This window comes from Cladophialophora psammophila (genome assembly GCF_000585535.1).
Source record: "Cladophialophora psammophila CBS 110553 chromosome Unknown aczJe-supercont1.9, whole genome shotgun sequence".
NCBI classification, from domain to species: Eukaryota; Fungi; Ascomycota; class Eurotiomycetes; order Chaetothyriales; family Herpotrichiellaceae; genus Cladophialophora; species Cladophialophora psammophila.
The window spans coordinates 928,310-942,491 of NW_006912930.1; the positions used below are offsets into that span (position 1 = coordinate 928,310).

A 14,182-nucleotide genomic window follows, 5' to 3' on the forward strand; every position below is an offset into this window, starting at 1 on the left:
TCATGAGCTTGGTTCGTGAATCAGCACTTGCCTGGTCAATTGGCCAGGCCACAGTTCTTCTCGTAACTGTTGTCCTCACCCCGCTCATCGGCGCGATATTGCTACGAGAGGGTCTCAACGCTTGGTCTTACATCGCTGCTAGGATCGCCACTGGCGGCGATTCAACAATCGCGCTCCAAGCTGGATCGCTTTTCAGGATCTTACCGTCGGCACCATCATCTTCTGGGCCAATGTTATCTTCATTGCAGTAGCTTTTAACAGCAGAACACCTCAACAACCTTGGTGCCAACCCTTTGTGAAATTCCAGCATTATTCAAAACTTTACAAACACTTTTACATATATTTGTCGCAACCTCTTAACTATTCGTAGTCGTTGCGCTGAGAATTTGTCAATTTTCTCTAATGGGGAGAGGTAACATATCTCATGTACTAATAGACACCTACGTAGCTCAACAGCCACGAAACAGGTTAGGAGCTACGATAAATAGATATATAAATATATCAAAAGCCTTTGCCAAGTTCCTAAATAATGCTAGAATTTCACTGGCGTTGTGAAAAGGGGCCATATTTTGGTTGGTGTGGCAATGGCCAAAGGGCGAGAACATATATCCCTAGCCTTTTACTGTATGTCAAGCCACCGAGCCAGCGAGCGAGTCAGTATAGAAGCCAGCGCTACGAATGGGCAAGAGAGAGAATTTCTTGCTCTCTCAGCATCCCCCCCCTCTCTCTCTCTCTCTGTGTGTGTGTGTGTTTCAGTGCTTTTTCGTCGCTGTGTAAAGGGAGAAAGAAGCCTCGTATTGTCGAGAACTTAAGACCTTCTACGACAGAATGAACGGAGTTCCTTGGAATTTCTTAAATCGGTTTCAATCAACACTTTCGTTCTTCTGGCCTAATTCGCATTCTACCTCGCTGCATATCATCTGCTCATTGACCGCCGACCAAATCCACTTTGCGTGATGGATCTTCTATGTTCGTGACCTGGCTTCGTCCATAACAGGACCAAGATCTGATTTCATCTTCACGTTGAGATTCTCGAAGACCGGCCAAGTCAGTCATTTCCCTCCATACTTCGTAGGATATCAATCACTCTGCATTTCGTTTCTCGTGTTGGTCAGGGCGAGGACATATCGACTGATCTTATCCTTTGCATCCACCTTGGATGCCGGTACACACGTTCACCCCTCGGTCTCTGGAAGCTCCACTAGACCAGTTGATTGTCGTGCATCTCTCCGACCCGGCCTTGCCCGAAGCGCAGAGTCTTCATCGGGATAACCCACGGAAAATAACAAAAGTCGAAAGCTTCAAAACTCCATTCTCTCCCAGTCGCGGGCAATCACGAAAAAGCAAGGCGTAGAAATGCAACCGCGTAGAGTAGTTTACAGTTCGTCATGCTCTTGGACGCCACCATCATCGGTATCAGCGAGGATTGTCTGTGCCGCCTCTGCCGCCTCACTAACTACACTCTTGATAGCATCAGCAGCTCCCGAAGAAGCCTCTTCAGTCGCCGCAGGAGCAGCCTTCGCAACGGTGTCACTGGTAGTAGTTGAGACATCTTCCATTTCGACGTTCTCATCCTTCTTAGCGAGGGCGATGCCGTCAACACCGTGCTTGCCATTGTCGCGTATGAAGGCAGCCAGGTCTTCCATCGTGCGGGAGCCAGAATATTCGACCGGAGAGTCTTTGGCGCCAGCGGGGTACAACTTGATGGTGGGAAAGCCGGCGATCTCATCAGGGACGTCGTTCATCGTCGCATCAATCTTGGCCACCGTCACTTTAGAGGAGAGATCACCAGTGTAGAGTTCTGCAAGCTTCTCATATGTTGGAGCCAGACTGCAGCTCGTTAGCGAAGGACCTGCTAAGTGGATGGAAACTTACGCTTTGCAATGTCCGCACCAAGGAGCGTAGAACTCAATCAGCACATCCTTGGAGTCATCGAGGACGAGGTCCTTATACGAATGAGCGACAACCACAGTGACAGGACCTTCCTGCTTCTCTGGAACGGGCTCGGATTTGATGCTTGGCTCAAGTTTGCCTGCCACAAAGTCCTTGACGAAAGCACCGATCTTCTTCTCAGTCAGGTCATTGCCGGCGAATGGGTACTTCTCGTTCTTCACTGTCTCTTGAATTGCGAAGGACGGGAATTTGTCTGTAGGTAGGTTCAGGTTGCCGGCGTGGGCGCCAAAGGCCTTGGCGTCGATGGTTGCGAAATTGATGACGCCCTTGTATTTCTCAGCGACAGGTCTCAGAGCCTCGGCCAGGGAGGTTCGTTCTTCTGGGGTTTCGGCGAAGATGTAGGCGAGAGGAATTCCAGCCTGTCAAGGACGTTAGTATCAAAGCTTTGCGACTAGTTGGGGGAACACTTACACCCATGTATCCAGCATAGGTCTCCGGCCCAACTTCGCCGACCAAAGGAGTCGAGGCGGTCTTGATGAACTTCGAAATAGCCTCTTCGTCGAATGACTCGGTGAAGGTGTTCTTGCCCTCGTCGAAATCCTTGTAGAGAACAATGGCAGGCTGCTTAACGCCTTCTGCTTTAGCGAGTGCGGCATCGTTCGAGGCTCCGAAGATGTATTCGTCTCTTAGTGATTCGGCGAGGGAAGTAAAAGTCTGGTTGGATGATTTGTCGTCGGCTGAAATGTACGCTACGATGACGACTTTGTCTGTAGTTTTGAATTCCTCCAGGGTCTCGGGGGTGAGGAGGGATACAGCAGGTAATTGCTGCTTGGTCATGTATGAGACAATACTGCCCAGCATTAGCCGCGTGGATCTTCTGAAGCATGAAGGTGACTTACGCTGGGGCTTTTCGGGCGCCAGGGTATGGCTTGATGTTGTCGAGGCCGCGGAATACCTTGACGGTAGGATAGCCTTCAACGCCATAGTCTTTGCACAGATCCCCTTCGGCTGTACAGTCAACTTTCACGAGAGGAATATTCTTCTCTTTCAATGTGGTTGCGGCCTCTTCATACTCGGGTGCCAGAGCTTTGCAATGCCCGCACCATGGGGCAAAGAACTCTGCTAGGACCAGTTCATGCTCGGAGATGAATTCTTTGAAGTTGTCTGTTTTGAGGTCATGAACGTCGCTCGCAGAGGAGAGGCCGGCGAGGGCAAGGCTGATCGCAGCCAAAGATGCGAATGATCGCATGGTGGGACGACTATTGGAGCCGTGTATGTGTCGGGGAAAAGAGCGTTCGCAGACGTTATGAGATGAAGGAATGGAAAGATCGGACGAGTGATCAAGATGTCAGGACGGGAAGATATCAGGAGATAATGAACCCTTTATTCTCGAGGCTCGGTCTGGGACGTGAATACCAGCAAGCATTAACTAGCAGATGGCTCATTGAGGAGAGGTGTCAACTACTTTTTTGGGGCTTCACAGCAACTCCACATGCGGGCGTCAAGCAGCTTGCCCCCTTCAAGTTCAGCTCACTAGCCGCAGCCCCTTTCCGCCGACTCATTGACCCTGAAACGCGGAACTGAAGATCTAGGGGCCTGCTCCCACAGGGCAACAGGTCTGTGAGGCCCTTTCGAGCAATCGCCTTTAATACTATCAATTCCTCCGAGGTCCAGATATGCAATATGTCAATGCATTCTATTTCTAGATCAGCACTCATCTCAAATGGACTGCCTCGAAGGCGGCGGTGCATTCGCGAGACTTGATGATCTGGCCATTTGTGACTGCTGAGCAGCCCAGTATGCAAAAAAGGTACCGAGGACTTTACCGTCATGGTATTTCTAAGCAATGATGACTATCTCTATCAATGCCCCCTTTTCCCAGCCACAAATCGCCGCCGCCTCGAGCCTCTCTATTCCAAGAGGTAAGCTCAATCCTCCGCGTCCGAGAGTACTATTGTAGGTATCGTCCTGTGTCTTGATTCCTCGTCTCCTGCTTTGCGGTATCCTTCGAGCTCCAATGCCATTTTGTACGCTTCAGCCTTGCCTCGATCGACATCGACCAATAGCATCAGCGGCAATGGAAGAAAGATGAGCACAGCCAAAAAGACAAATGCAGGTCGTATCTCCCCATATCGATCTGTGATGGCCCCAACGATGGCTGGTCCAAAGATGCTGGATCCTTTGTCTGTGATGGCGTACAGGGCGTAAAATGCCGCCTCGAACCCCGGGGGAATTAATTCGCCAAAGAATGCTCGACAGTACGACGATAACCCTCCAAGAACGAACCCATAGATTGCCCCCAGAGGGTACATCTCCCATGGCTGTTGCAAGCCAAAAACACCATATCGTTTGATGGCAGGGATAAAACCCAAGAGTCCGTACAAAGGAATAATCTCAAACAAGCAGATGCATGCAACGATTGTCCTGGAAGCGCCAAGGTTGAAAATCCGAGAAATGTAACTCCAGTAAAAGGCGCCAATGACGCCCGCTATTGTTGCAATGACGTTGATCAGGCCAAGGGCTGGGGTGTTCATTCCCAGACTCGTTTTGGCGAAGAGCACTGCCGTCCTGCATGCCATCAGCAAGGTGCCTCTCAATCGCTTAGTCAGGATTTCATAACTTACCCGCTCACTGTGGCAATGCTGTCGCTCAGTAAAAACCACGCGCAAAGAAAGATCATGATATCCTTGAGCTTTTTGGCATGTCCTATTGTTGTGAATAGTGCTTTCCACGCATAGGTGACATATGTCACCCAGGCGTAGTGTCCCGTCAACTCGCTCGGCAAGGGCGGTCCGGGTCGGGGTCGCAACCAGAGAGCGGCTGGGATGCTGAACACGAACCACCATAGTCCCACAAGCAGGAGAACCAGTCTCAAGGATAGGAGTGTGGATTTTGTTGCCGCCACTATGCCGATACCAATAATTTGGACAAATAATCCGGCAATGTATCCAATTCCGATTCCATTTGACGATATCTTGGTGGACAGTTTCAGCGCCGGCGAGATCGCGGCAGGAGATTCTTGGGTGGGAGAGGTGGTGTCGGCGCGATCACGAGGTAAGAGACCTGAAGTCGAGCTCGTCAAGACGTGGTCCTCGTGCTCGACGTATTCCTCATCGTCGCCTGCAGCCGGATCTTGTTCATGGTTTCTCTCAAGAGAAGGGTGATGTCGCACCAGCAAGGGCAAGAAAGAATTCAGTAATACAAACGATGCTCCAAAGCATGTGTTCGCAACAATGGCGAAGAGAGCCCCCAGCAAGTAGACCTTGGGTATAACGCTGATGAATAGGGCGGTAGCAGTTGCGCCGGTAAAAGCGAAGGCGAGAAGGAATGTCTTCCGAAACCTGCCGTGATCGGCTGCTGCAGACATGGAGATGATGAGGAGAGCCTGAATCAGGACACTGATCGAGAAGGTATACATGGCGAAACTCGCAGTATTGATCTCGGCGCCGAGGATGTATACGACACAGGCAGGAAGCTCATTGTGCGGGTGCTTAGGAGAATCGAAGACGGTGGCATTGGGCGAAGTGCCATCGTCGCTTTTCCAACCTGCGCTGCACGGTGTTGTTTTATCTTTCAATAGCACTCCTCGCTCCCTGGCCAGTTGTTCAAGGGTAATGGGAAGAAATGATCCTGTGGCGAGAGGTCAATGGGAATGCGCAATGCAAATTGTAGCCCAGTGCCGTGCTCACCCATTGCGCAGATGGCAAAGACCTCTGCGGCCCAGCCATAGGAATACCATCCCCATAACTCTTTCTGACTTGTTGGCCTAGTGTCTTCATCCGCGTACCTCATCTCTACTTCAGGTTCTGCAAGGTCACCCATGTCGGAATCCGAATAACCCCACGATGATTCGCGCTCGTCATCTGCTTCTACGGAAGGTGTTGGGGAGATCAAGCTGATTTGTGACTGATGGGACGACTGGCGGGACAGAGGTGGTCGCGGACGGACTGCAGAAGAGGTGCGATCATGGCGAGGGACCTGTTGTAACAATGAGAAGAGTTGTTCGTTGGAAATGAAAAAGGCGAGAACAGAGGGATGGAGGACACGTTCAAGACAGCTGATGGCCGTAATGATGATGGTCGAGGGCAGGTGTAAGCAGGCCTGCAGAGGGGCCTCTGAGTGTTGGCGATTGGCGGAAGAGACTTACCATGTTTCCTGAAGGGATCCCTCCAAAGCTCCACCATTAGGCTACACACACCCTCTCTACACTATCAGATCCTCCTGAACTTCCAATCCTTCCTCCATCTTACAAGCTGGAACGGAAGAAGGAATCATCAGTCATTGCGGAGGGTCGTTGGGTCTTTATCTTTGGTGCGCGAGAGCAATTTGCGGGTCGAAATAGACCAGAAGGCGCCAAAATTGCGGTGTCAATGCCAGATGCAGTGTTGATCAATGCTTCAAGAGAAGATCCACGCCCAGTGGGATTTGCCGGTCTTCTTATTCGACTAGGATCTATCCTTAGTTACCTTGAGTGCCAGGCGATATCTAAGTCCATATCTCTTGTTTCGTGCAACTAGCACCTCAAACTTCTCCCAAAGCATATCAAAAGACTGCGACCATGGGTGGTGAGGACACAAGGGGGACTTATCTCATGACCACTGAGAGTCCGTTGACTACAACCAGGTGGGCTAGACGGCGGTGATCTTGCATTGTTCATGGGCTGTGCAGCCTACCAAAGGCCGTGCAAGAGCACACCCTCTCCAATGACTTGCTTCCCGCCAAGGGATGGCGCCCATAGGATGGCGTCGAGCCTGCAGAGGCGTGCAGCTGGTGAGTAGCTCAGCTACATACCACCATATCCACGTCCACAAAGTCGAATCAACTGACCAATCAAGCGCGTCTCCTTGGGAGTTTGTTCGGCGACACAACTTGGAAAGGGTGTGCACTTGACACAGTCGCGGCTGCATGTGTTTCGCAGTCCCGTCACAGATCTGATCTCCCGATCCAGGCCCAATCAATCATGTACCTAGTATGGAATATATAGGACTTGGGTAGATAATGGAGGACGATGGCGGAGTCTTTCTCCGAGCACTAATCCCTTGAGCACAAATTAATAGGAAGTGACTTTCGTGGATGGGTATCTACCGAGAGGTAGTGCAGATACTCCTGGTGGGTGCTCAGTGGGTTGGGTACGAGGTACTGGGTAGTATGTTTAGTACTCGGTATGTGCAAGGTATGCCCTCGCAACCTCCGCAACCCTCGCTGAGTCGAATGGGCTTGAACGGGCAAAACGGGCTGGATGGGTTGCAAACCCAGGCTAAACTATTCCCAGAGGTTACTCCTGCCGCTTTTTCAACCCTCCTAGACGCCTTGACGCCTTAGCCGCTACCCAATCGGCGTTTGAGTCACAAAGCCATGCCGCTTGGCGCCAGCCTAGGTGCAGCCTCCGGCCAAGTGCAGAGTAACAGGTTGCTGTCCTGATCCTTTGACAGCCGACTTCCGCGCGGGTCTCATTCATTCATTCATTCATTCATTCATTCAACCATCATCCCATCCCAACTGCACGCAATCATCCCTTCACAACTCTGTCACTCTCCCAACTTGACACAGGCACCAAATCCACCACCACCCCTGTGCAAGAGCGTCGGTTTAAGGGCCTTGTTTGATACCTGCTGCTGGCCTCGCGCGCAGTGTCTATCTTCCACGAAATTGCTCCTCTGCGAACGGGTAACCCGCCATCTCGATCTCGCCTTTCTCGCCGCTTCCATCCTCTCACTCCTAGCCTTCGACCGCTATCACTATCAATCCCACTTTCGATATCGCTATCGGAAGAGACCTGCGCATACAATTCCTACGAACCCGGATCGTTTGATTGCGCTCGAATCGATTTCCCTCAGCGCGCTTGAAAATTCGGGGTGTGGAAAAAAACGGTGATTTCCCATTTCGGGCTTCCAGTTGGCGTTGGGGGCGCACGTTCAGGTGTGCCGGCCATGCATTGCTTGATGGTTGATTCCGTTTCAATATGAACGGGGAAAGACCCGCGGCCAACGGGGAGCACATCGCAAATGGCTTCCAACAGCCTGTCGCAGATTCCACGCCCGATGCTGGACATTTGAAACAAGGATCGCTGCCTCAGAATCCTCTGCCGCCTTCCATCGACCACACCCTGACCTATGCAAATGGAGAAGTTGGGTCGAGTCAGCAGCGTTCTGACAACGGAGGTCACAATGACACCAACCTCCCGCCACAAGCGCCGTCAGAGATCCTGCAGCTCATCTCTCAAGAGAGCTATCTCCCGATAGCCGCTCTGATAAACCGGGCTTCACAATCATGCTGGAATGGTCTGTCGGATCTGGTGACGCAGTTGGCGTCGATGCCCGTCCTTGAGCTGCCACCAGAACAAGCGAAAGTCTTGCCCAATGGGTTGCCTAACAATCAGTCCAAGACAAATTTGGACAAGAAGGACCGGCTACTGAAGTTTTCAAATGATCAAAAGGCGGATTTTATAAAACTTTTGGTATTGCTGCAATGGAGCAAGAACGTGGAGGAAGTGAGCAAGACCATCTCGATCAATTATTGGCTTATGCAACGGCGGGAAGCGTACTGGAATGCTATCGGATCGATGGCCCTTCTCAAGCAGGAATCTTCAGCTTTCCAAATCCCCAACCCCGATCTCAGAACAGCAGCAGAAGTACTGTCGAGAGGCAGGGTACTCAGTTTTCCCCACCTGGGTTATAATCCGCAAAAAGACCTGTCCAGCAGACAGATACTTCGAATCCTCCAGTCACTCAACCGGGCGCTGAGCGTTAAGCTAGCGCTTTCGGAAGACTTACCCCTTCACCTGCGAAGATTCCGAATTCACGACGGTCGTGCAACGTTCGCTGTGCCCAACGAGTTTGAGCTGGATGTCTCGGTATTGGATGATAGCATAGACTCTCCCTTTCGCGTGGTTGATTTCCGGTTTTCCTTCCAACCATCTCCCCACATCCCTGATCGTCTACACTCCGAGATCGAGCTTTATGCGAATTCCAACATCGATCGAGAGGGACTGAAGGGATGCTATGACTTCCTTCATGAATTGGCTTTATCATACAAGCTGGCTGAACTCCACAAGCAAGCCATCGATTTGGGTCGAAAGCAATGGGCTGGCAACTTGCGCGTTGAACTTATTCGTCGCAACCTCATCGTGCAATATTGGCCTGAGAGACAGTTTGGGAAAAGCTGGATTGAGGTTGGCATCACCAGCGGTCGAGGGAAGCAGGCTAGTACCAAGGTTGAGTCGGCGCCGTCTCTCGAGATCAAATGGATGCGGCAAGGCAAAAGAGTGGATTCTTTGCAATTACACCTGGATGATGCAGTGCTCTGTTTTGAAGACATCCTCCGGCAAGTGATCGCACAGAGTTCAACACAGATCTTGGACAGTATCTATGATAAGTTGGTTCTCACGCCTCTGTTTGCCAACGCCGAACTCTTTCTGGAACAATCGCTTTCCTACGCAGAGCCAGAAGCGTGCTCCCTTACGATTCAGGTCACTCGCTCCTCCGAACTCCAGCTGAAAGTTGATCCTGTGACAGGACTGCTTGTTCTTAGCCCTGTTACCGAAAGAACGGAACGACTTCAGTATGAGATCAATCGGATCCAAGGTATCACAGATGATATTGTCTCTAAGCTTCTCAATTACAGGTGCAGTATCATGGAAAGTATGGTCCTTGTCGGCACTTTGGGCACCTGTTGGGAAGTCTTGCGTTCCTTCAAGCTTAGCCAAGCAGAAGTGAAAGCATTGTTCGGAGGGCCAGTTCCAAGGATGAACATGTTGCGCCAGAACCAATGGACACTAGACTATACTCTAGCAATCACACACACCTCAGACGGAGACCATTGGTGGCTATTACAACAAGTTTCCGGAGGCGCTTTGAAGTCTCCGGCACGCTATAGGGTTCTTCACAAGCAGAGGATAGAGGTCAAAGAAGAACTGTGTTCAGCGTACTTCGATCGACTGGCAGAATACTCAATGGGCTTGATTTTTCTGCAACGCAATGTCGACTTCTTCAGGGATAGGAAGGAGAAGTTCGATCTACGACCCTTGCCAGCCTTCGGGCGGCATTACGAACTGCCTGAAATATCTTTTGACTTGGATATGGCTAGGCCAGCCTTTTCGAAACAACCGTTGCCTCCCGCTGCTTCCGCCGGCGCCTCTCACTTGCAAATGACCAACGGTCCACCCAAGTCCGCAACTGCACAAAAAGGCATCCAAGTTCGTTTTGGTGGAGTTGATCGATCTACGAACAAAGTTAGGGCAATCGCTCAGTATCAATGTCAGGCCAGTTCTGCGGTGCTTAGACATCTACAGGAGTCTGTCCTTGATGCTAGCGTCACTCTCAATCCCGAAGACAGGATCGGCATGATTCGAGTGGCAACTCCAATGGCGGAAGCTGCCATTCCCGAGATTGTCGACAAAGCCATGGACCTGGAAAAGATAGTGTCGACAGTCGAGCAGATTCATCGCCTTCCAGGACTCAAGTTGAAGACCATATCACATTCCAGCTTTACGATAGCGTACCACGAAGGATCGCCCACAGAGCTCGAACTGAGGATCGGATTTCCGAGCGGCAATCAAGCACCGCAGCTTGATTTCTTCCCGGCTCAGGAAAATCCACATCAGTTCCTCGCAGCACAATACACTAAACTGATTGCCGCCAGCCATGGCCCGTTCGCCACAAGAATACGTGACTTCCTTACCTCGTTGACTTTGACACTTCCTTTGTTGACCTACCTCCGAAACCTTCAGCAGAAACATGGACTCGACCCCGAGAGACTACAGCAAACAGCTCCGCCCGAACGAGAAGACCATCTGCGGGTGCACATCCTCGTCAGGAACGCCACCGCTTTTGCGATCCAATATTTCACCCCGGCAGGTCAGGCCCCTAAGGATGTCAAGGCTGATTCCCAACCACACATGCTGGCACGGCTCGAGATCCTGCACCATATTAATGTGTCAAGGAAACCGATGTGGCTGGTGCGCGCCGCTCTTGAGGAGTTCCAATCATACTCTAGGCCGTCCTATTCAACGCCAGAATTAGGTTTAAAGTTAAAGCAGGAAATTTTCACTCGGTCAGACGGACAGTCCAAATGGCTTGCGCTGGATAAAGCGGCGGCCTGCATGGCTGACCAGCCAGAGCCTTTGCTGCAAGCTATGCATGATCTTTTGTGGGATTGGGCTAAGCTGGCGAAATCATCTGAAGGCAAGGCGCTCAATAACCAGGCATCCAATAAGGCCAAAGCTGCCCCAGGCCACGCGAATGCGACCAACACCAATCTGCCGAATGGTACCAATAGCAGGATATCTGCTCCAATGAAAGCTCCTCCTGGCAGAATGCAACCCCCTGGTAGTGCGATTCCCAACGGTGCAAATGTCAAGGCCCAAAGACCTCCGGCCAATTTTCCTGGAGGAAGAACGATGCCGCCAAATCATAAAGCGAACGCTAACACCGCGCAAAAACAAGAGGTCATCACGCTGGACTAGCTTGCATCCAGCCTGTGGCTCGTGTATCAATGTTTCTTTGACGATTTCAAATTCTTCACTTGCTCGACTTTGTTCATAATTGTCCCGAAGGAGCTTGACTAGGGGGTGACGATATACCCAAAATGGGATGGATAACTCATTTATGCAAGGCCGACAGGTGGCTGGAGCCCCTTTATGAGAGTCAATACCTATGGATGGAGTTTCTCTGCTGGCATCATGAGTAATTGCCAGCAGACTGCGTTTTTGAATGATGGATAGAAATTCTTTGCATCATAGGGACCACTTTTAATGACAATGCTGATCGACCCCTTTCTCCCCCTTGTGGCAGACAAAAATGATCGGTTGGCATTTTGCCCTTTTCGACCTAGCTGGTCAGCCTGACCGGGGGCGATGAGGCTGAAGAGGGCCTTGTAATTTACGCGTCAGTCAGGCGCGACGTGACCGTGTCTTCGCTTCCCACCAACCTCTCAACTGATTATGGTGTTATAACTGCATGAACTAATTGTGCATGCTGAGCTCTCGCGTGTCTTACCGTACTGCGGCATTGATTTCTCCCTTCTCTCTCAGAATCGTTTCTAAACAGTGTTGCCACTTGTCCGCCATGTCTTTCTACAAACGAAAGGATCCACCAACCTCTTCGCCCGATGACTCGAAGAAACCCAAGAAGAATGGCAGTTTGACTTCCTTCTTTGGCCCTCCAAAAGCCACTCCAACAAGTGGAGGGAGACCAGGATCACTCACGAACGGAGTTCTCACAGCTTCGAACGAACCTCCACCACCGAAGTTCGACAAGGACAAATGGGTAGCAGGTCTCACTGATGAGCAGAGAAAGCTCCTCAAGTTGGAGATTGAGACACTGGATCCTAGTTGGCTGTCTGTGTTGAAAGAAGAGATCATGACACCGGGCTTTCTGGACTTGAAACGGTTCTTGCAAAAGGAGATCGACGCGAAGCAGAAGATCTATCCACCGTTGGAGGATGTCTACAGCTGGTAGGTTCAGCTCTCCCGTCCAAAGCCGACAGACTGACACGACGCCCCCCAGGTCTCGGCATTGTCCCCTCCATCAAGTCCGCGTCGTAATCATAGGCCAAGATCCCTACCACGGCCATAACCAAGCGCATGGCCTCTGCTTTTCCGTGCGTCCACCAACGCCTGCTCCTCCTTCCCTAAAGAACATATACATCGCAATCAAGAAGGACTATCCGAGCTTCAGCCCACCACCCAAGAATGGAGGACTTCTTACTCCTTGGGCGAACCAAGGTGTCCTTCTCCTCAACACCTGCCTGACCGTACGCGCGGGCCAAGCAAATTCCCACTCTAACCACGGCTGGGAGAAGTTTACTCAGAAGGTCATCGACACAGTTGTCAAGTTACGAACCCGCGGCGTGGTGTTCTTGGGATGGGGTACCCCGGCGCAAAAGCGATGTGAAAAGATCACGGGAGCGCGTCATCTGGTGTTGAAAAGTGTACACCCTTCCCCCCTCAGTGCCAGTAGGGGTTTCTTTGATTGCGGACATTTCAGAAAGACGAATAATTGGCTGGAAGAACGCTACGGGAAGGAAGGGACCATAAACTGGGATTTGAATGTGCCACAGCAACCCATCAAGGCGCCAGACATGCAAGAGCCGCCAAAAGTTACCGAGACGCAGAAGGGAGAACCCCAAAATGCCGGGCCGGCTACTGAATTACCCGAGAAGAACAATGGCAAGAAAATAGTGCAGCAAGAGGAGTTTGAAGGGGAAGATGATGAGGATGCGATTGCAGCACTTGAAGAGATTGCCGTGATGGAGGCAGAGGCAGCAGCGGGCGGCAAGGCCAAGGCTGATGTTGAGATCGAGAAGACGAGCACGTGAAAGAGAGACGAGAGCTTGAAGTTTGTCTTCAAACGTGCCTTTTTTTTTCGTTTGAGAGTCTGCGTGAGCGTTGATATTACAGCTGAAGGAGCTCCTCACATTCATTTCAGCGGGCTATGTTTGGAAAGGAGTGAAGGACCATTGCACAAAGCCACCCCTGCCGAGAAAGAAAACGTTGAGCATGGTGTTCTGGCGTTCATGATTGATATGGTCATGTCTGTACTAGAATGAGAGTCATATGATATCAAGTACGCTGCCCTGATGCAGGAGATACAGACAGACCGAGACAAACAGGACTTTTCTTTCCTCCCTGGGATTTTTCGATGATCAGATCAGCGCATGTCCAACTGGCATCATTCTGGTCATGCCGGAGTACAAATAACCATGACCGCAATATCGAGTGCCTTGTTGCACACTCTCCGGCCCAGCAATTTCTCGCCCATCTTATGCAACCATTCTCCTAATTAACCTACCTAGGTAGGTAACTAACTATCCACAGAGAGCACCTTCGATCTCACTGCGAGGGAGGTTGTGTTTGCTCCTCGTTTGCTACGAAGACTATCTCGTCTGATCTAACCTCTTAACCGTGCCGTTTGGTTTTCATTTGGGCACGCGGGGTACGATGTCGCAGGCACCAAGCTGAATCGAGAAAGAAGTAGCACGCTCGAAGTCCTTCGCTTTTCAAGCGGAGGCGGCCTTCGTTGGCAAGGAACATTCCGTTACATCTACGGAGTAGAAATAGAGGTACACCCCAGTGCCCTTTGCATATCCCGTTCGCTCTGTTCGAGACGATAGCGACCCCGTCGTCGTTAAGTACCTGTATATATGCAGTCTTCGGCTAGGCTATATCGGATACAGCGTGTAATTTGGGTCAGATTGTGTTCACTTGTTCTTCAAGTTTGCCTGCTATTGAGATATGAGAGACTTGCAACAGGTATGGCTGAGTTGGGTTGATTCGCGGCGTTGGTTTGCG

At 51.0% G+C, this 14,182-nt stretch overlaps 4 protein-coding genes across 4 annotated transcripts; 2 read left to right on the top strand and 2 right to left on the bottom strand.

Moving 5' to 3' along the window:
* Positions 1–1,376: 1,376 nt before the first annotated feature.
* Positions 1,377–3,142, bottom strand: A1O5_06524 (protein disulfide-isomerase A1; the record flags this gene model as incomplete). The annotated part of the gene is made up of 4 exons (XM_007747117.1): positions 1,377–1,830; positions 1,876–2,312; positions 2,365–2,743; positions 2,793–3,142. The coding sequence occupies 4 exons, from the start codon at positions 3,140–3,142 to the stop codon at positions 1,377–1,379; spliced, it is 1,620 nt and encodes a 539-aa protein (XP_007745307.1).
* A 679-nt stretch (positions 3,143–3,821) lies between these two features.
* On the bottom strand, positions 3,822–5,715 carry A1O5_06525 (UMF1 family MFS transporter; the record flags this gene model as incomplete). Its single annotated transcript, XM_007747118.1, has 3 exons — positions 3,822–4,461; positions 4,518–5,523; positions 5,583–5,715. The coding sequence occupies 3 exons, from the start codon at positions 5,713–5,715 to the stop codon at positions 3,822–3,824; spliced, it is 1,779 nt and encodes a 592-aa protein (XP_007745308.1).
* Positions 5,716–7,855: 2,140 nt separating this feature from the next.
* On the top strand, positions 7,856–11,356 carry A1O5_06526 (uncharacterized protein; the record flags this gene model as incomplete). Its single annotated transcript, XM_007747119.1, has 1 exon — positions 7,856–11,356. One exon carries the CDS (start codon positions 7,856–7,858, stop codon positions 11,354–11,356), a length of 3,501 nt encoding a protein of 1,166 aa, XP_007745309.1.
* A 601-nt stretch (positions 11,357–11,957) lies between these two features.
* A1O5_06527 (uracil-DNA glycosylase) lies at positions 11,958–13,209 on the top strand (the record flags this gene model as incomplete). The annotated part of the gene is made up of 2 exons (XM_007747120.1): positions 11,958–12,346; positions 12,399–13,209. 2 exons carry the CDS (start codon positions 11,958–11,960, stop codon positions 13,207–13,209), a joined length of 1,200 nt encoding a protein of 399 aa, XP_007745310.1.
* Positions 13,210–14,182: the final 973 nt, after the last annotated feature.